The sequence below is a fragment of the Pristis pectinata genome, chromosome 26 (genome assembly GCF_009764475.1).
Source record: "Pristis pectinata isolate sPriPec2 chromosome 26, sPriPec2.1.pri, whole genome shotgun sequence".
In the NCBI taxonomy this organism is placed as follows: Eukaryota; Metazoa; Chordata; class Chondrichthyes; order Rhinopristiformes; family Pristidae; genus Pristis; species Pristis pectinata.
This window is the reverse complement of record NC_067430.1, coordinates 25,182,372-25,206,387: the sequence shown is the minus strand read 5'-3', so window position 1 is coordinate 25,206,387 and position 24,016 is coordinate 25,182,372. Positions and strand designations below refer to the sequence as shown.

The 24,016-nt window shown below is 41.7% G+C and overlaps 1 protein-coding gene across 1 annotated transcript in view; it reads left to right on the top strand.

Annotated features, from left to right (window-relative positions):
* The window catches only part of kif1b (kinesin family member 1B), a 229,691-nt gene extending 207,388 nt beyond the window's left edge, over window positions 1–22,303 (top strand). The window contains 11 exon segments of the mRNA XM_052039294.1: window positions 6,142–6,256; window positions 6,927–7,060; window positions 7,297–7,358; window positions 8,181–8,326; window positions 9,718–9,957; window positions 11,136–11,207; window positions 12,116–12,240; window positions 13,482–13,631; window positions 13,741–13,933; window positions 15,211–15,329; window positions 17,146–22,303. Of these exon segments, the coding sequence (XP_051895254.1) occupies window positions 6,142–6,256; window positions 6,927–7,060; window positions 7,297–7,358; window positions 8,181–8,326; window positions 9,718–9,957; window positions 11,136–11,207; window positions 12,116–12,240; window positions 13,482–13,631; window positions 13,741–13,933; window positions 15,211–15,329; window positions 17,146–17,188 (1,399 nt within the window). The 3' untranslated portion in view covers window positions 17,189–22,303.
* Window positions 22,304–24,016: the final 1,713 nt, after the last annotated feature.

The window sequence follows — 24,016 nt, the reverse complement described above, 5'->3', positions numbered from 1 at the left end:
GAAAAAGAGAGAGCAGAGTTGGGATTGTTCCCTGAGTCAGAGAATCAATCCAAGCCTGCGCCTGCTCTCAATCAAAGGGGCTGATCTCAAACTTTGGGAGAAGGCATGTCTTTGCTGGATCTCTTCCTTCTCTGTGGAACTGTCTCTGGCCTCCTTTCCCTTTCTCCCATTGGTTTTATGTCTCTCTCTTGTTTTGCTTTGCTTCGCTTTGCTTTCTCTCTCGCCCTCTGCCTCTCTCAGTTGTTCCTGTTTCCCAGCAGCAAGAGTTGCAGCTGAGGTTTGTTATCTGCAGTGTTGGACATCTGCACCGTCTACTCTGCTGTCTTGCTAACAGACTTTGGTGTTTTAATGCACAGATTTAAAATCCCATCCATGTGTTTAAATTCCTTCATTCCCCCCCCCCCCCCCCATCCACGCAATCTCTTCCAGCCATGCAATCCCAACCTCTCTGTTCCTCAGTGAATTTTTGTGCACTTCTCTCTCCGCCCATCTTCCCTCCCCTCAGTTTTGGCCCCAGAACGGAACCCCACCATTCCCCATTCTCAGCTTCATGGCTTCCCTAGAACCTGCTTCAGTCGTTGCTGTTAATTTCTTCAGCATTGGTAAATTGGTTTATTATTGTCATGTGTACTGAGGTACAGTGAAAAATCTTTATGTGTGCCACCTATACAGATCACAACAGTGCATTGAAGTAGTACAAGGGAAGGCAATAACAGAATGCAGAATAGAGTGTTACAGTTACAGAGAAAGTGCAGTGCAGGCAGACAATAAGGCTCAAGGCCATCTTAGAGCCATAGAATTTAGATCTATAAGAGTAAAACGATTATAATAGAAGTAATAAATAGATCTGTGGAGAGCTGCTTGCAATGAGGCACCATTGGTCTATTAAAGTTAATTAAAGCATTGCTTTGCTTTGTAATGTTTAGTTTAAAAAGTAATTTCTGAAACTCTGAAAAGGCCGTTTCTCATCGAAAAGCTAAAGGTGAACCATCCCAATGGTACCTATTTGTTTACTGATTACAGTCTTCATTATAGTTGTAGAGATATTGATTACTGTGAAATGTGTCTGATAAACATTAGTTCTAATTAGATTCTTTGCAAACCTCTCGCTCGTAAAGCACAGCCCAATTGTTTGCATGTTCATTAGGTTTATACAGATATTCCTTGATTTGTGAACAGTTGAATTATCTTCCCTCTAACACGAGTGATTTTTCAGGGTGTGTGCCTCTGACTTACAAAGCTGTTTATCATTATAACAAACAGTGTACCACTCTCTGTTCATTGGAACGTACTGTACTGAAATACCCGTAAAGCATTTCACACAGTTTTTTCAATTTACAAAATTCCACTTAAAATGTTTTCCAAGAATGTCCCTCTGGTAAGTTGAATCACTGGGATTTTTTGGTGTAGGAGTTAAGGAATGATTTAGCAAAGGTTTCAGTTTCAAATGCATGTAGAGCAAACTCTAATTGCTGCTTAAATCTCTTAAGAAAAATCCAAAGCTCAAGTTTCAGAAGTCATGTTTGCAGTAAAATGTCTTCACCATTTATTTGTGTGAGATGCCACTGAGGAATTCTTTCTGAACTCTCAGGTGAAAATTGGGGTGTGGGTTCAGGGCACAGTGAGGAACAGAGCAGAAATTGATGGTTGAATGTACTCAGTCCATTCCACAGCACTTCTTGGCTGGGCCAGTGTAACATCAATCACTGCTGACTGCTATCCAATTTAAATGTGCTTGTTGAGGCTGTCTAGTGAAAGAAATGACCTGCCACACTTGGAAAAACTTGCTGAAATCATAATCTTTGCCTGAATATGATGAATAGCCTTTCAAACAGTGCCAAAAAGCTGTTGTTGTCTGTGAAGCCAAAATTAAGAAGGTGTCAAATGGGTTTCGGTGGGGACAGAAAAGATGTTTAATCCCTTTTTGCTTATATAAGTCAAAGTCAAGTTTGTTGTCATATGCACAAGTAAATGATGCATGCACAGGTGCAGTGAAAAACTTAGTTGCACCAGTAAAACAAAAGCAATATTTGGAGTTCCCCAAGATTGTCTGAACAGACTGAAGAACATTTGCAAGATTGCGATATGGATGTACACTGGAAATTCCTCATGCGTTGACTGGGAGGAACAATATTTCCCTGTGATGACTGGGAGAGTGAATATGACATGTCAAGTGCTGAAAATACAAGTTATAGGCTATGGTGAAAGCAGAGGAACGAGACTGACTAGATTGCTCTTTTAATAAAAATAGCAAAGCATCATAGACTTGATGGGTGAATGGACTCCTTTGATGCTGGGATTCTGATTTGCCTTAAGCCGCCCTTGTTTTCACAGCAGTGTTTGCAAACTCCATGTAGAGGACCTGCTGCCTATCTTATCAGCCAGGTACCTTGCAGAATGGGCAGGTTTTTGGGAAGAGATAGGAAGGAGGACTTGGACTTGGGCACTAAATGTAGTTAGACATTAATAGCTTCCATCCAAGTGTTAATGTTCATTGAGCAAGTGCATTGTGGCATGAGAACAAAAATATATCTGGCTATGATGGAAACATTCAGGAAGAGGCATACAATTTGTGTAGATTAACTGATTAACAGCCCTTAAACATTCAGCCAGTCTCATTGTTTTATTGATTTTAATTCAAAGTGCCCAATTTTAGATGCACCTTCACTGACACCAAGAACGTGATTAAGCTAGAGAGGGTGCAGAAAATATTCATGAGGATGTTACTGGGACTGCAGGGTTTGAGTTATAAGAGGAGGCTGGATAGGCTGGGACTTTTTTCCTGCTGTGTCAGAGGTTAAGGGGTTTATAAAATCATGAGGGGCATAGATAAGGTGGATGGGCGCAGCCTTTTCCCCAGGATAGGGGAGTCTAAAACTAGAGAGCATAGATATAAGGTGAGAGGGGAAAGATACAAGAGGGACCTGAGGGGCAACTTTTTCCACGCGGAGGATGGTTGGTATATGGAGCGAGCTGCCAGAGAAAGCTGTAGGGGTGGGTACAATTACAACGTTTAAAAGACATTTGGACGAGTACGTGGATAGAAAGGGCCTAGAGGGATGTGGGCCAAACGTAGGCAAATGGGTCTAGCTCAGAGAGACATCTTGGTCGGCATGGACAAGTTGGGCCAAAGGGCCTGTTTCTGTGCTGTATGATTCTGTGGCTCTACCTGAAGAACAAGATGAATGGCAAAGTGGCCTCAACAAATTGTGCCTGCCCTCTCAGCATTATCAAATGACATCCATGCCCGACAACATGAAACTCTTTAACGTTTATGCTCCAAATCGCCGAGTCACAAATCTTACTTTGACTCTGCTGGCTTGGAGGTGATTCATGCAGTGAACGAGCAATGATATTTTGTGCCCTTTTTTGAAAAAGTATGTTATTTCCAATAGAATCAGTTTCCTTGTAACGCAAATGAACTTGAAAATGGATGTATACAGGATGCTCTGAATATAAAAGTTTAGAGCTCCATGCAAATTTAAGTTCCTATAAGAGGAATGTTGCATTTAAAATCAGCTCATTTTGTTATGACATCATTGTTATATTTATACTTTTCACGCCAGTTGGATTATGAATTCATGAATTGACAAATGGCTCCATTTGGAAGGATATCACAAAAATATACAGTAACATCAGTGGTACAGATGATATCATCTAACATGTTGTTTACCTATATAAGCACAGTCCCCAAGGAATTCTTCCAGTGATGTAACCAGGAAATAATATTTTTTGTTACACAAAGGATTGTTATGATTGGGGAAGCCTGAAAGAGTGATGAAAGCAGATTTGATATCTTTCAAAAGTAAATTAGATATCCTCTTGGAAAAGAATTATAGGGTTCTGAAGAGAGAGTGAGGGAGTAAAACCAAGTTAAGTCAATGTTGTTCATTGTCACGTGCACAAGTACATGTGTGCACAGGTGCAATGAAAAACTTACTTGCAGCAGCATCACAGGCACATAGCATCAGATGCACAACATTCACAGGAAAAGCATAAATTAAACATAAATTATACACTATTTTTATAAGGAAACACAATTAGAACAAAAGCAAAGTCCATTGTAGTGCAAAGTGGTCATAGTATTGCTATACTGAGATCGTGATTAGGGTTGTGCAGGTTGGTTCAATACCGAATGGTTGAAGGGAAGTAGCTGTTCTTGAACCTGGTGGTGTGGGACTTCAGGCTTCCGTACCTCCTACCTGATGGTAGCTGTGAGAAGATGGCATGGCCCGGATGGTGGGGATCTTTGATGAAAGATGTTTGATAATAGGTCTTTTGGGCATCATTGGTCAAGTGATCTTTTGAATTTCTTGACTTAGCCTTTAATCGTCTGCCCTGATTAACCTGTGGCTTTATAGCCTTAAAGGCACTTTAAGTGTCAGGTACATTATAAATGTGGTGAGGGTTTTTGTCTTCTCTCAATGTCTGAAAGGCTTGTGGTTCCCTCTTCAAGTAATTGGTTGAAGTAATAATTTATGTTCCCCTACTACCTTCTCTGCTAAGGAAATTAGGTCCTTACTACCTATCCTAGTTGGGCTGATTGGCCTTTGTACATGACTGTAGCTTAGGAAGCTGTGGACTCTAGGACAGGATAGAACTGACTAGGAAAGGGAGGTCATTCTGAAAGTAGACACTTTGACCAGTTGAGCAGGAGAGGTGGGTTTTCTGTCACAGAGTCCTACTGCACGGAAACAGGCCCTTCGGCCCAACCGGTCCATGCCAACCAAGATGCCCATCTTTGTGCCCATGTTCTCTAACTGTCTTGAAGCTGCTGTAACAGATGAGCAGTGAGTGAAATCTGAAGCCAAAATGTATGTAAAAGTGGACAATGTTATGCTATTTTACAGCAAGATAGTGAAAATTTTAAACAAGCATCTGAGACAAAATTATCAGCAACAGCCTAACAAGATCATATCAACTAAAACAGAGCTTGATTATTCTTGACCGTGAATAAACCGTGAGCCATAAGATGCCTATTTGGGCTTCATATTGATGATTCTAATATCACCACAATAGGAAGATATTTTAGGGACACAAATTCAAAAGGGGGAACGATTAATCAAAGTAAAGTGACCATCAAACTTGGAGAATTAACATAAGAAATGGGAGCAAGGATAAGGCCCATGGTCTCTTGAGCCTGCTCTGTAAGATTTTGCTGATTCTCTATCTGAGGGCAGCCTTCTTGCCCTGTAGCCATCTCCTTTGTTTCATTTCATATCCAAAAGTCTATCGGTCCGATCTTTGAATACTGAGTATGCACAGCAGAGGCAGCCAAGGATTTACTAGTCTCTGAGTTGGGAAACATCTCACCTCAGTCATTATCATGATCAGAAAATTATGAAGAAAGGTTGCAGTGGAGAAGAGGAGAGGTGGTGTATAAATGCTTCATTCACTTTGCTAGAATCACCTTCTTAAATCATCATTTAAGTATTTGAACAGAGAAAGTGCTTAAAAGGTTAAAAGCAATTAGAATTTGTAATGACTTGTCAGGGGAAAATAGGAGTGGTGGCCTTGAGATAGAAGTTGGACATGTGTATTGGTGTAGCCTTGGATTGTCTGAGTTCTTCTCAACACCCCTGGACTTGAGGTTGAATAATTAGTCCCACTTCTGGTCAGTATGTGCTGATCCCTGACGCAATTGTGTAGATATCGGGCTGTACTTCTGCCGTCAATTGGTTAATAAACTGTCGTGTTCCTTGTTCTGATTAATAGTATAGTATATCAGAAAGCTGTAGGACTGCACATCAACAATGATAGCCACCACAGGACATGATGGTAAGACGACAGATCCAAAGGAGAAATACATTTGGATCCACAGTACCATTTGCAATGCATTTAAATCATGAAATGCTATTATGCAAAGTGCCCATGTTTTCAAAAGATTGATTTCAAGTTTGCCAAGAGTTTTCAATTGCAACTTGCAAGGAAAGTTTGTGAATCTTCTTGCACCCAAGGCCACTCTAACTTGTTAAATGTCTTTCACATTAGTAACTGAAATCACATTTAGTGTTTGTAAAAATAAATAAATGGATGAATGAATAAGATGAAAAATGCATACCCATTACTCTAACCTTAAATTTCCGTGCAACATATTTCTTCAAAAATAAAACTGACTTTTATTATCATTATTCTCCTCAGAAGTTTTTATCGGTTCGAGGCCGTTTGGGATAGTTCTTTACACAATTCCCTTCTCCTAAACCGTGTGACTCCATATGGTGAAAGAATCTACATGACCCTTTCTGCGTACCTGGAGGTTTGTCTACTTAACTGTGTCTAAGATCTGCCGTGGTTTCTGATTGAATTTGGCCTTGTTTTACAGCAGTTCAACTGCAAGAAAGATTCAAGGACAAAGTTGTTGAACACAGATCAAGGGAGTTCAGATTAAATCCACAGCCAGTGTTTAACAACAATCCAGAAAAACTGAATGTTAAAAGAGATTTATTACATTTGTTATAACATTTGTTTTGGATGTCTACCCATGACACACTTCTAACCCCTAGTGTGGTGTTTTATACCAAATGCATGCCACTGCTAGTTTGGGATTACATCATTACTATCCCCAGTTGCCTTAGTGTGGAGTTTTGAGATGGGGGACAAGGCACAACTTGATCCACGCCGTTTACAAGCAGAAGACCTCTGTTTCATTGCAGACACAGATTACCAAGTTGCGTTGAAGTGTGTCTGCATTTTAGCAGAAGTAATTCAGTTTATGTCACTTTGTAGGGAGAGGAGTTGATGCTCAGTCACTAACACTAAATAAGTATCATGAATGGTGGCTCTATCTTCTGTTCCACTTCTGATATTCAGTTCTATTAACTTTAATGGAATCAAATTCTGGAAGGCATTTGGAACAAAGTTCAAGATGATACTATCTTGGCTGTGCTCTTGATTGTAACTTGTTTCCACACTCTTTGAACTTGCAGCTTGACCATTGCATCCAGCCAGCAGTGATCACTAAAGACATCTGTATGGTCTTCTACTCCCGGGATGCCAAGATCTCACCTCCACGCTCCCTGCGCAACCTGTTTGGCAGTGGCTATGCAAAGACACCTGACTGGTACTTCCAAAATCAAAATGGGGTTTCAAAGTGCTGCCTCTATTAAATTAGATTGGGAGAAATCTTATCCATAGCTTTGCTTAAGATTTTTACACATACTGTATGTAAGTGGACTTGTCAGCTGTTGCTTCTTATAAAGTGACTTGTGGTTGCAAATGTAAAATGATGTAAATTGTGAGGGCAGATACTAATGACAAGAGCACAAAGTAGTGACCTGTTTTTTCTTTTTGTTTCAGTAACCGAATAAGTGGGATTTATGAGCTCAGTCTATGTAAAATGGCAGACACAGGGAGTCCTGGTAAGTGCTAGATGCCTCTGATTTGGTTAGGTTATTATGTTATCCAGATCACTGCTCCGTAGTATCAACATGCACACACTCTGGTAGGCGCCTCTATGTGACCAATGCTGATTCTTTCTCAAGACAAGGGAACCACGGGCAAAGTCACCACTTTTAGCCCATCGCTAGCTCCCATGAAAAGATCGCGAGTCTTCTGGTGCAGTCCATGTTGTGGGCTTTGATTCAACTACGATTGTTTGATCAGGAACTTCAGAGGGTAGTTAAAGGTCATCCATAGTGTGTTGTAGGCCAGACTGGATAAAATGGCCAGTGTGGCCTGAAGTCGACCCCTCAACCCTCTGAGTCCAGGTGACCATCGAGTCCACCGATCCAATTTTATTCTCCAAACATTCCCATCAACTCCCCCAAGATTCCACCAATCACCTACACACTAGGGGAAATCATAGTGGCCACTTAACCTACTATCCCCTGCATGGGATGTGGGGGAACCTACACAGCCACAGGGAGAACCTGCAAACTGCACACCCACAGCACCAGAAGTCAGGATTGAACCCTGCTCACCAAAGCTGCGAGGCAGCAGCTGTGTCACTGCCTTTGTATTTAACACATTGTTAAATGTGAAGCAACTTGGGACATTACGGCTTAATGTAGAACATGTGTCTCCATTTGAGGAAGAGCATCACTCAAGGTTACCAATATAACCTATTCCCAGTTTCAGTTTTCTCCAGTGGCCTGACTGAAAATTCACTCAAAGCAGTGGGTGGAGTGTTAATGTAAACTGGACAGCCTGACATAGGGGAATAATACTCTGTTACTTCCCAGGAATGCAAAGAAGGCGAAGAAAAATTTTAGATACCTCAGTTGCCTACGTTAGAGGAGAGGAGAATCTGGCCGGATGGAGACCCCGTGGGGATAGCCTCATCCTGGAACACCAGTGGGAGCTGGAAAAGTTGGATCTCTTGCATGAGGTAATTTTCAGACTTCTTTAGCCCAGAGGGCTGGGGATCTGTGGCCCAGAGGGCTGGGAATCTGTGGCCCAGAGGGCTGGGGATCCGTGGAATTCTGTGGCCCAGAGGGCTGGGGATCCGTGGCCCAGAGGGCTGGGGATCCGTGGAATTCTGTGGCCCAGAGGGCTGGGGATCCGTGGCCCAGAGGGCTGGGGATCCGTGGAATTCTGTGGCCCAGAGGGCTGGGGATCCGTGGCCCAGAGGGCTGGGGATCCGTGGAATTCTGTGGCCCAGAGGGCTGGGGATCCGTGGAATTCTGTGGCCCAGAGGGCTGGGGATCCGTGGCCCAGAGGGCTGGAGATCCGTGGAATTCTGTGGCCCAGAGGGCTGGGGATCTGTGGCCCAGAGGGCTGGGGATCCGTGGAATTCTGTGGCCCAGAGGGCTGGGGATCTGCGGAATTTTGTGGCCCAGAGGAAGATTGTGGTTGCTCAGTATCTTCGACGTTTGGGCGACATGAATCAGAGGGGCAATTTGCAGCAGTCCCTTAACCTACCAATGAGTCTTTGGGATGTGGGAGGAGAGCGGAGCACCAGGGGGGTGGGAGCCCATATGGTCACAAGGAGAATGTGCAAACTCCACACACTGCACCCAAGGTTAGGATTGAACCTTGTTCCCTGGACTGGTGAGGCAGCTGCACCTACCTGTCCCATGGACCCAGTTGGAATGAGCGGCTCTGTAATACTGGAACAAATTGGAAAGTTTAAAGGGGTATGTGGAAAATCTATAAACTGCACATCGTGTTGTTGGATTCGACTGTTTTAAGTAGTTTTTTTAACATGTATAGTGTTTAATACACCTCAAGTGGCTGTATAAGGTATAAGCACTTTATAGCTTATTGGTTCGTCCATCAGGTGAATACGTGTTTTCTCACTGGTTTTGCCACAGGTATCTAATAGGTTTTCTGATTGGACTATTGGTATCTTAGGCATAAAAGGTGTCATTTTTTGTTAATCACTCTCTCGCGCTGCTCCATCTCTCTCGCGCCCTCTCTCTTTCTCCCTGCGCCCCCCCCCCCCCCCCACCGGCCCTAGCTCATTTTTATTCCTTTGTCTCGGCTCATCTCCCACTAGTAAAGTTAGTGCCATGCGCTCTGTGACTGTTTCTTTGATTTAAACTTTTCCAATAAAACTTTGTGAAGCACCAAGTTGTTTTCAATTCATTCTTGGACTCCTGAAAGAACCTGCGGATTCGAAAATAACCAGATCTGACAGTGTCTTTTAAGGAGAGAATTCTGGGTTGGTTTAAGGCATAATGCATTGGGCTCTACTAAGACCCACTAGCTAGATCCAGCACCAGTTTCTCTCAGAGTTCTGTGTGGTGCAGGTTTTTATGTTCAATGATGTTTGTTTAGGTTGAGCGGACACGCCATCTCCTACTGCTGCGAGAGAAGCTCAGTGAAACGGCCCCGAAATCTCTCTGCGATTCCATCTCTCCGAGTATGAGCAGTGGGACACTCAGCACCTCAACAAGCATCTCCTCACAGATCTCCACCACGACGTTCGAGAGTGCTGTTACCCCCAGTGAAAGCAGTGGGTATGACTCTGCAGACATTCAAAGTCTAGTGGACCGTGAGAAGGAACTAGCAACCAAGGTACTGCACAGTGAAGACTGCTTGTGGAGTCGGTCAACCTCGGGCTTCTGAGAAAGATATACAGTGCCTTTATTGTTCCTTTCGGGATGTCCCAAGACACTTCACAGCAAAATAATACACAATACAATAATGACCAGAAAATATATGTTGAATGAGGGATAAATTTTGGCCAAGGTTATTGGGAAGGTTTAGAGGGATATGGGCCAAACACAGGCAAATGGGGCCAGCCTACATAGGCACCCTGGTCGGTATGTACAAGTCATGCCAAAGGCTTTGTTTCCGTTCTGTATAGGGTGAATGCACTCAGTCTTTTTCCCAGGGTTGGGGAATCAAGAACTAAAGGGCATAGTATTAAGCTGAGAAGGGAAAGATTTATTAGGAACTTGAGGGGCAACTGTCTTCCACAGAGGGTGGTACATGTATGAAATGAGCTGCCAGAGGAAGTGGTTGAGGCAGGTACAAGGACAACTTTTAAAAAACAGTTGGACAGGTGCATGGAGAGGAAAGGTTTAGTCAGTTATGGGCCAAATGCAGGCAGATGGGGCTAGCTTGGATGGGCATCTTGGTCAGCATGGACCAGTTGGGCCGAAGGGCCTGTTTCTGTGCTATATGACTCTATGTGTAGCTCTATGACTCTAGACAGAAGGGCTAGTCCTGCTCATCTCTGTGTGCTGGTTTAATGGATACTTATTTCCTGCAGCGGAGAGAACAGACATTTAATGCCTCTTGAGAAAGATCCCAACTCTGGCAATGCTGCACTATTTCAACGTTGTACTGGGGCGTCTGCCTAGATTTTTGTGCTCGTTGTCTCTGCTCTGGGACTTGACCTCACAACCTTGTGATCAGAGCCAACTGTCTTGCCACTGAGGCATAGGTGACACTCTGAATTTTAAGTGTTTTTATAAAAGCAATATGAAACATGTTAGTGGAGTTGTTTGTGTTTCATCCACAGATTTTTTTTGTCCTGAAAGAGAATACCACCCCGCCCCCCCCCCAAAACAGCATGGAGTAATCTGTTGTAATTCTGGTTGCACTTTAGATTCTCGCAGTTTACAATCAGCAGAAAATAATTATTGGTGCTTTCGTTCTTCAGTCAAGCACGTCTTTGTTTATCAGTAGCTTTGACCTGTTTTGTACCTGGTCGACGTGTTCTTGATGTGCAATAATCTTTTTTTCAGTGCCTGCGACTTCTAACACACACCTTCAATAGGGAACTGAATCAAGTCTGCAGCAGCATCAGTGACAGTAAGGTAAGTATTGGTTCACCTTCCGCTGTAACACAAAAAGCAGTCTACGGATGATGCAGAGAAGTATGTGGCCTCTCAGTGTACGCATCTGATTCCCAGCAGTGCATTTCTGGGTCATCACACACAGCGAATATGACATTGGATCTGTGTCCTTGATTTCTAATTGCATTTTGTTTTTCATTGAAATTGGATCAGGAAGCACACAAAAATTAGGTATTAGAGGATGCAATTTCTAAACCCATGTGTTTTATTGAGGCACAAAAATTGCTGGTAGATTTGAAAATGGGGAAAAAGTTATAAAAAGCTGATAAATCAGTTTTGTAGGGGATAAGTATCTGAGTTCCAGTCTTCTTTTCTGCAATACTTTGATGAAAATCTTTAACAAATTATCAAATATTCACTAATATTCTGTCTGATGTAACAATTCTTACTTATAGATCTCATTTCCTTTCAAAGTCTTTCAAATGTTTTGGGCCGAAGTCCCTCAAAAATAAATATACACCTGTGTTTGCTCATCACCTTGCATAGAACATCTTTACCACTGAATAAATCTTTTGGTGACACCTAAAATAGTACTGATTTCTTGTTAAACAGCATAAGGAGCTTTGTTACCCATTGGAAAAAGTGGTCACTTCTACTGATAACTTAAGGAATAGGATGCTTAAATGTATCTGTTTTTTGAGGAATATTATTCTATAGACAAGATATTATTTTCCAAGAATATTCCTTGTTCATTGAGGAGAAGGCAGTAGAACTTGAGGATTACAGATTTGGGCCAATTGGCAGAGTATTTTTTGTAATCGTGAAATGGCTGGGATCTGTTGTATACCAAACAGTGCACATTTGACACTTTATACAATTTCAGGGTTGTTTGGAAGAAGAATGTTATTAAAATATTCTCTGTGTTTCAGCTGTCCGATGTGAACTCTCCCATTGGTCGTGATGCATCCGTGTCGAGTTTCAGCAGCAGTACACTCACCCCTTCTTCCACCTGCCCGTCACTAGCAGATTCCAGGTGTAACTCAGTTGATCAAAAGTAAGTTTAAAACGAAGGACAAATGCCTCTTTGTGCTCATTAAGTTTGGTGGTGTTACTCACACTCGAAGAAAGGAAGTTTTTTTTTTATCCTTGATAACTTTCATCCCTAATTTATCCTCTCTATTCCCAGTTAATTAATAAAATCTTGAATGGATGAAACAGTTGTGGGGGGGTGGGGAGGGGGTAGCGAAACACCTGCTGTGAACCAGCTCAGCACAATATCGTGCCCATCACCCTAGCTTCCGGATTTCTTGACCCTCGTTCGGAAGGGCTCCTTCTGTTTCTATGCACTACTTCAGTAGAAGGGTTGTGTTCTGCATTTCTGCTTCAAGCTCTCCTGCACACTTCTTGTCAAAATATTGATAATCAAAAAAACTGTAGGTCATAGAGTTATACAGCACAGAAACAGGCTCTTCAGCCCAACTTGTCCATGCCGACCAATGTGCCTACCTGAGCTAGTCTCAAATGTCTGCGTTTGGCCCATATCCTTCTAAAGCTTTCCTAACCATGTAATTGTTCCCACCTCTACACTTCCTCTGGTAGCTCATCCCACATACCCGCCACCCTCTGTGTGAAAACGTTGCCCCTCAGCTCCCCTTTAAATTTCTTCCTTCTCACCTTAAACCTATGGCCTCAAGTTTTAGACCCTCCTACAGGGGGGAGAAAGAACTGTGACCATTCACCTTATCTATGCCCCTCGTGATTTTATATACCTCTATAAAGTCACCCCTCAGCCTCCTACGCTCCAGTGAAAGATGCCCCAACCTATGCAGCCTCACCTTAGAACCCATGCCGTCCAGCCCCAGTAACGTCCCTGTGGAAATCTGAAATGAAAATAGCCAAAGGGTCTTGGATCTGAAATGTTAACTGTTTCTTTTCTCACAGATGCTGCCTGACCTGACACGTTTCCAGCATTTTCTGTTTTTACTTAATACATAACAATTTCTAATCTTCCATCACCAACGCTCTGTGGCTGCTGTGCGCACCATTAATAAATTGCACTGCAGAAGCTCGCCAAGGCTCCTTCAACAGCACTTCTTAAATCTGCTGTGGTTCAATGCGGCAGCTAACCTGTCTGTCAAAGGCAATTTGAGACGAGCAGTAAATGTTGGCCATGCCACCAATGTCCACAATCAGCAAACCAATAAATAAATGCTGTACCAATACCAGTGCCGTGTGGGTATTTCCAGTACTTCAGCCTGTGCTGCTTTCTAAGATGGAAGTGTGTTCGCATTACAGGACTCCTGAAGCCAACTCTCGATCATCTAGTCCCTGCGTGGAGTTCGATGGCTTCCCCATGGTTACTCGAGTGGAAACTTCATACCTGGCCAGAGCCGGGAAGAATGAATTCCTGAACCTTCTTCCTGATATCGAAGAGATCAGAACTGGGTAACACCCTCTTGCCAAATCCGAAATTTATCAACTTCAGTCTATTCCAAGATGTGATGTATTTTTAGAAGCTAAAACGCCAACTATTTTTATTTCTTTTCTGCCTTAGCCCCGTGGTGTCAAAGAAAGGATACCTGCATTTCATGGAGCCACAGTCTAATTCTTGGGTGAAACATTATGTTGCTATTCACCGTCCATACGTGTTCATATACAACAGCGATAAGGACCCCGTGGAACGAGGCATTCTAAATCTGTCCACAGCTCACGTGGAATACAGTGAAGATCAGCAGGCAATGCTGAAGGTCAGTCAGTTGTTGCATTGCTTATCAGTGTACTTTCCAAGTCAAGTCGCATCAAGTCGAGTTTATTGTCATGTGCACAAGTACAATGAGGTTACAGTACAGTGAAAAACTTGCTTGCAGCGGCATCACAGGCACGTAGGTACAGACAACACACAGAATGTAAATTCTACAAGACAGTGAGAGAGGAAAAAATACTGTGGAGAAACCAGACCTTGGTGCAAAAACCAAAGGCGCAATCAGAGACAGGTCCGCGGTAATGCAAGAGGTGGTCCGTAGTGTTTGTTGCTGAGGGAGGGTCGTGCAGGTCAATTCAAGAACGTAATGGTTGTAGGAGAGTAGTTGTTCCTGAACCTGGTGTTAAAATTTTTAAGACCTAATGACATGAACATTTTCTCAAGAAAGCCATCAGTTCCTCCAAAATTGTGCAGAAGTTTGGAACTACCTGGGAACAAGTGTGTGCAAAGATGGAAGTACTGAACTTCTGCACAACACTCAGACTGCACCTTGGTGTTGGAGTCCAGTGCTGTAGGATTAACATTAAGAAACCTGGTGGAATCCACCCCTCCACACAGCCCAGGTCTGTTGATTGGCCCAATACACCACGGGCACATTCGTCCCCACCATCGGGAGTATCTACACGAGCCACTGCCTCAAGAAGGCAACGTCCGTCATCAAAGATCCCCACCATCTGGGCCATGCCATCTTCTCACAGCTACCATTGGGCAGGAGGTACAGAAGCCTGAAGTCCCACACCACCAGGTTCAGGAACAGCTACTTCCCTTCAACCATTCGCTTCTTGAACCAACCGGCACAACCCTAATCACTACCTCAGCTTAGCAACACTATGATCACTTTGATTGCCATCAAAAGAGTAGTAGGTAAGTGAGTAGCCACAGCTAAATAGTCTGCACTGTTGATGAGGCCCATAAAGATTGGCTGCTTGGCTGGTTAAAATCCCCTCATTAAACCTCTACATTCCTAAAAAAAAATTACCACTTTCATCTGCACTAATATCTCTTTTTGTGGCTCAGTGTCTGATAAAATTCCTGTGAAGTACAGTGGAATGTTTTGCAGTACTTATGAAACTTCTTTTTCATCTGAAATGAAGATGAAGCAGCAGAAGTGAAAGTTGTAGTGAGAGCACACTTTTAAATTATTATGCGTTCAGAATTGCAGCACTCCTTGTCCATGGATACCGGTAAAAACTCTTTAAGAAATCAAGAAATTGAGTTTGGAATCTTTAGGACATAACTATTTGTTTATTTTTCCCTCCACAGACAGCTAATACATTTGCAGTGTGCACAAAACATCGTGGAATACTTCTGCAAGCGAGCAATGACAAAGATATGTATGATTGGTTGTATGCTTTTAATCCATTGCTGGCTGGTTCAATCAGGTAATGTATCAGTTTCAATAGTAGTTGAGTGCTACCTCATTTCAAGAAGCCCCGTCTTCTGGCACTACCCTCAAACTCTTCCATAGAATTTCAGGAAATATCTCATGATTGCAATCATTTTCAATACTATTAATTGAGAAACAATTAATTGGCAGTTGCTAAATGAGCATACACTGACAGAGGTAGCAATTATGGCATCCCAAAGGAAGCTAAATAAGTATTAAAAAGGAAGAATTTGCAGGGTGGGCAAAGAGGGCAGGGTGTGGGACTAGCCCATGTGGACTTGAAGGTCTGAATGGCCTCCTATGCTGTAACTATTTTCATGAATCTGATTGCTTTGGAAGCAAGTTACTTGTCTGGAGCCCCTTAAAAAGTCAAATCACTGCAGGTCTTGTCATTAAATTAACTCCACTAAAACTCCAATAAACTGGCATCCGATTGTTCTGAAATTCTGATGGTTCGGCATCTGGCTCACTCATTATTCAGACAGCATGTTTCAAAAAGAAAGATGAACACAAAGTGCAGACACGAGCCTTCAGATGCTGGTATCTGGTGCATAAAACAATTTGCTGGAGGAGCTCAGCAGGCTGAGCAGCATCTGTGGAGGCAGAGGGACGGTCGATGTTTCTGGTTGAGACCTTGCATCAGCCAGTTGAAGGAGCTGAGGAGGGGTGAGGCAGAGGCTGATGGGTCGAGTAAGGATGTGATCGAAGGGTAGTAGAAAACACAGAGGGGGGCAGTGAGAGAGGGACTCACAAAACTTTTGTTGGAGAAGGGGAAAATTTCTTCAAAGTATGTGTCCCTTGCGTTTCCATTTTACTGCCATCTCTTCAAGGAATGCTTTCTTTGAAGAAGTTTACCTCCTCTCTTCAATGGGAGTTCTGTGAGTCCCTCTCTCACTGCTCCCCCTCTATGGTCTCTACTGTTCTTTGACTACGTTCTTCCTCCACCTATCACCTGCCGGCCCCTGTCTCACCCCTTCACCTCTCCCTCTCCTCTTTATACAGGCTACTTCTCCTCCTGTGGCAGGGCCTTGACCCAAAACGTCAATGCTGCCTGATCCGCTGAGTTCCTCCAGCATTTTCTTTTTTTAAACAAAATGTGTGTTTGGGTATTAATAGGAGGAACATCGAATAGTCTATACAATCTGCTAGTCCGGCACTACCAAAGTCCCAGAGGGAGCTGGTTCACAGAGGTTTATTCCACTTGTGATCTTTTCCTTTCATTTGGTGGTGACCTTGTTAATGTGATGAGTTGGAGCAGTGACCCTGCTCAGCTTTGTAAATTAGAAGTGACCGTCCCCATACATTTACCTTTGATGTTTGATCAGCTCCTAATTGATACCTTAAACAGGAACGGAAATGTAAAGGATGTTTGGGTGTTAATTGGAGGAACATCAGATCATCAATACAATCTGCTAGTCTGGCACTACCACTGTAAGGGACAATGTTAGTGCTTGTCCACTTTTTAAAAGTCACTACTGGTTGTTTCCAACAAGGATTTACCTCTTGTATTTAGATTCATTTATAATATTCCAGAGAGTAGTTTAAAATGTGTAGAGTTTAACATAAATGTCTGCCAGATAATCACTTTTAAATGCACATTTGAGTCAGTGATTTCAATTAGGTTAATTATAAAAGTAAAGCTAATGTGACACCGTATCGCATTTAATTTCTTAAAGTTCCTGAAAGTGCCTTGGTATGTTTTACAGCATTAACACTGCTCTGTACATGTAAGTTACTGGTGCTTTTCTTTGATTTTGGAATGGATCTGTACCTTCATATATTTAGTGAATGTATTTTGCTTTCCTTTTTAGGTCAAAACTCGCTAGGCGACGTTCAGGGCAGCCAGCGATGTGAAGGAAAACCTTCCACAGAGAGCAAGAAATGACGTAGTTATTCTGACTTGCCTTCTGAACATTCAAGTGTTGCTCTTAACCTTAGTGATTCTTGACCACTTCTCTTGTACATGTAGACCTGTGGCTTAATTCCCTGTCTAAGCACCTCTTTTTTTCTCGTTAACAAAATGCTTTTTCTTTACATCCGTTCCAAATCTGGTAGTAGCATGTTGTAAGATAGTCGAGTGCGTGCACGATTAACCGCCTTTTTCCATTCCTGCTTTTTTCTCGTGTCTGTAGGACGTCCTTGTCTGTGCTACCTATTGAACTGCAGCCTATGAGTTGTGACTGCATGATGACTGCAACTGGCTTCAGGGTCTGGCAGCTGTAAGATGAGGCAGGAAAAAGAGAGGCAGGCTCTTGTCTGATGAGTGGTATTTTAGGGAAGGTGTTCCTTTCAGGAACAGTGTGTAAGTTTGCGATGTGCCCTTCTTTATGTAATAGTGGGACTTGTCCAGAAATGCACGTGACTCTCAACCTTCCAAGTGACAAGATGCCGGCGTTACTTCAGTGATGAGTAGTTCTTTGGAGAATAGTTATCGTGGATCAGGGGTAATATCCCGAAATAGCCGACCTCCCTGCCACATCGAGAGCTGAAAGTACTCCGAGAAATCATGCACCAAGCTGCATTCTCGCATACAACCAGATGTCCTCGAAACAAAATCGTCTCCTAATCTGTTAAGTCACATTAAGGTGCTTACCCAGTGCTGTCCTTTCTGTTGGATGACTTCCAGGTAAAGCTTCCTCTTCGAAAGGAAGAGGCAATTTAGAAAGCAGCAGGATAAAAAGGAGGACCTTTCTTGAAGGTGCATATTTGTACCTGGGGCTACCTGAGTTAGCATATGGCAGCAGCTGTATACAGGCTGAATCTTGCCGTCTGGGCTCAGAAATGTCATGAGATGCTCTTCAAAGTGTTGCAATCTTGACAGTTTAACTGGAAGAAGGTTTCATTGTGCATTATTCCCCTGTATTTTCACATTCATTTTTTTTTCTCAATTTTCACAACCCATTTTTCTTGGGTGTGTGCTCAGTGAAGAATCCTTGAAGCATCTGCTGAAGTATCGCTTGCCAAGTTGCCTTGTCCCTTCAACCTAACCCGGCACATGACAAGCTGAGCACAGACCTGTTTAAAGGCAATGGCATTTCAGTATTTCTCAAATCCTTTTGCGTTTGTCCCCTTCACCATATCCCCAAGAGCAATCCCACCAACTTTCAGGTTGACTGAATCAAGTGATATCTGAAGATGCTTCATCATTGGCTAATGGCACTATAATGATTCGAGTGAGGACATGTAATTTTTTCTTTTTTAAATGGTAAAATCATTCAGTGTTTGGCTATTATGTGGCATCCTCCCACGGGAATGAAATGTATCTGGCTCATCAAATTAATACTGGCTTCCCCAGGCAGGTTCAAAGACCTCCATTCATCGTAGGACTTATTTTAAACCTCTGGTTGCTTTCAGGTGAGGAAATGCAATCAACCACCTGCAAATGCTTCACGTGTCACTAACACTTCCCCAGTAATGACGCAGGCAATGGCACTGGACTTCACAGAACATTTATGGTCAAGTGCAGTCAACAGACCAGCACCCATGCTTGATATCACTGCTGATTATCGTACAGTATACATTCACGTTTTCTTTAAAAAAAAAATCACTGAAGGTTATAATTTCCAAAAGAGAGTTTGATCAAAAGGGATCCTGGTGATGGTATCGACTGGATTTTCATAGAACAATTACCTGGTGACTATAAGCTGCTTTAGTTGTTGATCAGCACTGATTTACTTGAGTAGAAATGAAGGAGATATGTTGAACGTTTACAGAACAGTGGGGGAGGGGCCATTTTGATTGAATTGTCTACTTACAGGAGTTACCGGGATGAATGTGGGTTTGGCAAATCAATTGAGAACTCGGCGGCAGCATTTGATTGGTGTACTTTTTACGGTTTTGTTTTATTCCGCTATGGGATGACCTCGGGAGAAGGTTCGATATTTGCTCTGAATACCTGAAAAAACAACTCTTGTTTAAATCTCGAAACTGGATTTTCAGTCTTAATAAGCTCCCTATTCCCTAAATCCTAGCTTGATTTTATCTGCCATCAGCTGCTGTTTTTAAAAGTTAAATTTGTAATAAAAATGATCCATAATAGGAAAGTTTAAGGTAAGTGCATATTTATTTTATTAGCTGAGATGTATCTGGGTTTCTGTCACTAGTAGTACAGCTTGATTAATATGGAATAAATAATGAAATAATGAGTTGTATAAACCTAGTAAATCAAATAATACATAATATCCATATCCAATATTAAATCCATCACTTCTTCCAGATAGAACATGACTCGTGAGTATGGACACATCATTGTGTCCTTAATGTACCCTACTTGTGGACATAGAACTGAGCCATCGGATCATAGACACATATGGCACAGAAGGAGACTATCTGTGTCTTTTTTTTGGTTAAAATAAAGTGGAGCCACAGAATCCTTGCAGGGACTAATTCAAGCAGCAAATTCACTTTTATTTACAAGATCAGCGACATTATGCATTCTATAAAAATGTCCCCTTACCTCTGGACTCCTAATACTACACAGTTTTATGTTTAACTGGCCTCGAGCACTTTACGTCTAAACTGCAGAAACCTTTGTAAAAGAACGAGCGCGTGACTGAGGCCAGCAAACCTACAGATCATGGAGTTCACTCTTGTAAAGGTAGAAGTGCCCAAGGTCACCTTGTAGTGTAAGGAATCGAACTTGTTAAACACAGTTTAGCACACGTAATGCAGCTGATCCCTTGTAAATGAAAGCACATTATTTTACTTTAAATTTAGCCCTTTTTAAGTTGTAGGTTTTTAAGTGAAGATGTATTTTGCTCTATATTTGTTAAAACCTACCACAGCTGTATTTCTTCATTAAAAATATTCAAGTCTTGAAGAAATGAAAGGATAGTTTTCACATTAAAATCTCTAAAGTTTAACAGATGACACAAAACTAAAAGCTGGTAAAATTTCATTGGTTTATCATTCAATATTCAACAATGGAAGGACGAGCACCACTGCTTATAATCTGTGTAGGAATTTGCAACACGTGGACGTTGGTGTGAAAGAAGCAAGATAAACGAAGTAACTTTGTCTTGCTGACTCAGTACATTGGGTGCCTGAAGCTAGCCAGCCTACAGAGCGTTCAGTGGGACACACCATGCCAGAGGCCGGGCAACCTCCAGAGCATGGGTAACAAAAGAGTTGATTGATAGAAATTACTCCACCATATGTTGCCTGAAAAATAAGACTGATCGATTTCTATGCACTAAGCAACTGGCTATTGTCAAATCATGTCAGTGTATTTTGGCTGCTTATCAAGTAGTTACCATGGGTTTGCATTCTTCATCTGAAGTTGACAGGTAGCAGCAGAGATGAATTAAAAGTGTTTGATTAGTGAGCTGGACGTTTTCACTAAATGCATGAAATTTGAACGTCTTGCACTTTTCATCAATGTTTCAAACTGCATCACCATGTAAACAGCAGTAGCTCTACTGCAAGAGTACAAGGATAGAAATGAAGAGCTGCATTGATAATAAATTAGACATCCCTGCTAATCTTGTCTGAGAGCCAGTGATATCCCACAGTTTACACTTGGAGAAATAATGTTCCCATATTTTATAACCATATTTTTTTGTCTATTGTATCTTAGATAAATAAACTGGTTGATAAATTAGAGTCTGTCTTGCATCTAGCACTAAATGAGATTTACCAAATAAAGAACAACAATAATAATAGAGCATGTTCAAAAAAAGTTATTTGATCTTAGTGCTGCTGCATTGGCCCAGAAAAGGCAGACAGGTGGAATGTTAAAAAAAGACATGAGTTATGTCTATCTTATCAAACTAGTGCAATAGAAATCCTTTCCTTCACCTTCTATCTGTTCCAGGTCAGGTAGATGTACATATTCACATTTTATTAACATTGTAAGGTCGTTTAAATTGAAAATCCAGTTTCACTTGGGAGCCCAGAATCTGTTCACGGCTTAAAAGATGCACCAAGGTTCTATCAGAGCAAGGATATTCTCCCTGCACTCCCTCCCACTTTTACTGTGTTCTGTGTAATTGTCAGTTGGTGCATAGTGAATGCACTATTTATTTTGTGAGAATTGTTTGCGGTAAATTGCACATGTTTTAAGGAAGTAATTGATACAGAAGAGATTTTAAAATTGCTATGGGATATTGTGTACCCTCTCATCATACTGCACCTTGGGGTGTAAAATAGACAGCCACTTGGTTTCTGTGACTGCAAAGAAGAAAATAGAATTACAGAATTCTAACAATTGGCTTTCTGTTTTTCTGCTTAGCAAGATTGCAAGTTAGCACCATACAGCAAATTTTTTTTGGTAACATTGGTGTATTTTACATTTTAAAAAAATGTAAACCATCTAAACCAGCGATCAGACCTCCACTAATTTTTCAGCTACATGGTAGCTGTTGAGACCACTTCAACCACACTGTTATTTACTGGAAGTCATGCTGAGAAGAAATGATTTTGTAGATTTGATTTTTTTTTATTATTAACTTGAAATGCAACTTGTTTGAATGAATGAGTTACACAGTCTCCCTCAAAATAAAGTGAGGGAGAATGGTCACTGAAATAGCTGCTGTTCGTAGGTTTACTGAATGTGTTGGTAATCAGTTTACCTGTGTGTTTTTTAATTTTAACTTTAGTCTGTTGTGGCTGGTTAACCACAAACCATTGTAGCTCAAGATAATACTTTAGTTCAAATTGATTTATTGTGCTTCCTATCAACACCTGATCCTTCAGAGGAGTGCATCAACACTGTATATTATTTATTATACTTCATAAGGGTGGCTACACATTCATAATTTTTATTTTGTAAATATATGTTGAACCAAGCTTGAGGTATAAAAACTTAAAAATGTAAATATTTCATGTATTTGTACTAATTATAATCCATTTGCTGTATAGCATAGACGTGTAAAGCAGATATCTAATTCTGTGTATGGTAACCAGCGCCACTGAACTGTTTAGTGAATGAAGTAACAATAAAAGTACAGCCAGAGCATATAGAAGATAAAATGCCTTTTTATTTACTACTTCAATGCATGATGTCAGGCGAAGCCAACTGAAGAATACTTATAGTCATTTTAATTGATAAAAGAATTTGCATTTACATAATGCCTTTCATGTTCCTGGGATTTCCTGGCATACATCACTGCCAACCAATTATTTTTACAACAAGGCTACTGCTCTAAAGAAATATCAGTAGGAGTTGTGGAACAAGCTGACGTACAGCAGCAAAGAGCCCCGTGATTAGGATTTTAGTCCTGATGCAGTCTTGACCCAAAACATCAATTCTCCCCCACAGGTGCTGCTCAACCCACAGGAGTTTATTTTTTGATGGGATTTTAGTATTGGTTAGAAAATTAATACTAAGATAATGTGAGAACTCACTGCTCTTCTAAAGTGTGTGTAAAATCTCTTCGAGCAGAGAAAATTGATTTCAACGTCTCATGTGAAGGATGGCAACACTTCCTCAGTACCACATCTGTGTATCAATCCAGGTGAAGTGTTCAAGTACCACGTAAAGAGAGTATTTTAGCCACACACAAGATCTTTTAATGCAGTTTGATTATAGCACCACATGGATCTAGTTAGAATTACTTTGGAATGATTGCCAAACTGTAGATTCAGCACTTCAAACAATACAGAGCACAGCATCTTTACCTAATGATGTACGGAAAACAAATAGCTTAATTCTATCTGCACTAGGCTTTAGGAACATAGTGATTGCATTTCCAGTTGAGTAATCCAACAGCCTAAACTAATTACGCAGAAACACAAGTTCAAATTCCGCTGTGGCAACTGGAGAATTTAAATTAGGTTAATTACATCTGGACTAAAAATCCAGTATCAATAAGTGATGTTGAAGCTGTTGGAATATCATTAAGATGTCTTTATTAGTCACCTGTACATCGAAACACACAGTGCAATGCATCTTTTTGCGCAGAGTGTTCTGGGGGCAGCCCACAAGTGTTGCCACACTTCTGGCGCCAACATAACATGCCCACGACTTCCTAACCCTTATATCTTTGGAATGTGGAAGGAAACCCACGCAGACACGGGGAGAACGTACAAACTCCTTACAGAGAGTGGCTGGAATTGAACTCGGGTCGCTGGCACTGTAATAGTGTTATGCTAGCTGCTACACTATTGTGCCTGCCCAATCCCACCAACTTTTTAAAAAAAAACACCCAATCTCACGGCCTCTCCTGCTCCCATTCAGCCTCTCCATATTTTAGTGTAAACAAAACCATGCCCCATATCTTTTCCCAGAAATGTAGAGTTCAAATTAATTTTTAAATCCCAGCGTTTCATCAACCTTGGTGAACAAGTCAACAATAGCAGGATGGTTGTATTCTGGACAAGTAAAACAAAGGTCTGCGTTAATGGCCTGGAGATCAGAGTACAAATTCTTCTACAACAATTGGAAATTGAATAAACTGAAGCAACAGGTTTGTATCCATAACGGTGGCAATGAAACTAGCACATTAATGTTAAAAGCATCAGATTCGTTACATCCTTTAGGGAGGGAAACCTGCTGTCCTCGCCCAATGTCTTTCCAGGCCCCTGACAATGTGGTTGGTTCGTTACTGCCCTCCAAAAATGCCCACCAAGTAAATCAGTTCAGGTGTTGGTCAAAGAATCACGGCCTTAGCAGCACTATCCAATTCTCATGGAGTCATACAGCAAAGATCCTTCAGCCACCGTGTCCCTGCTGATCATCAATTA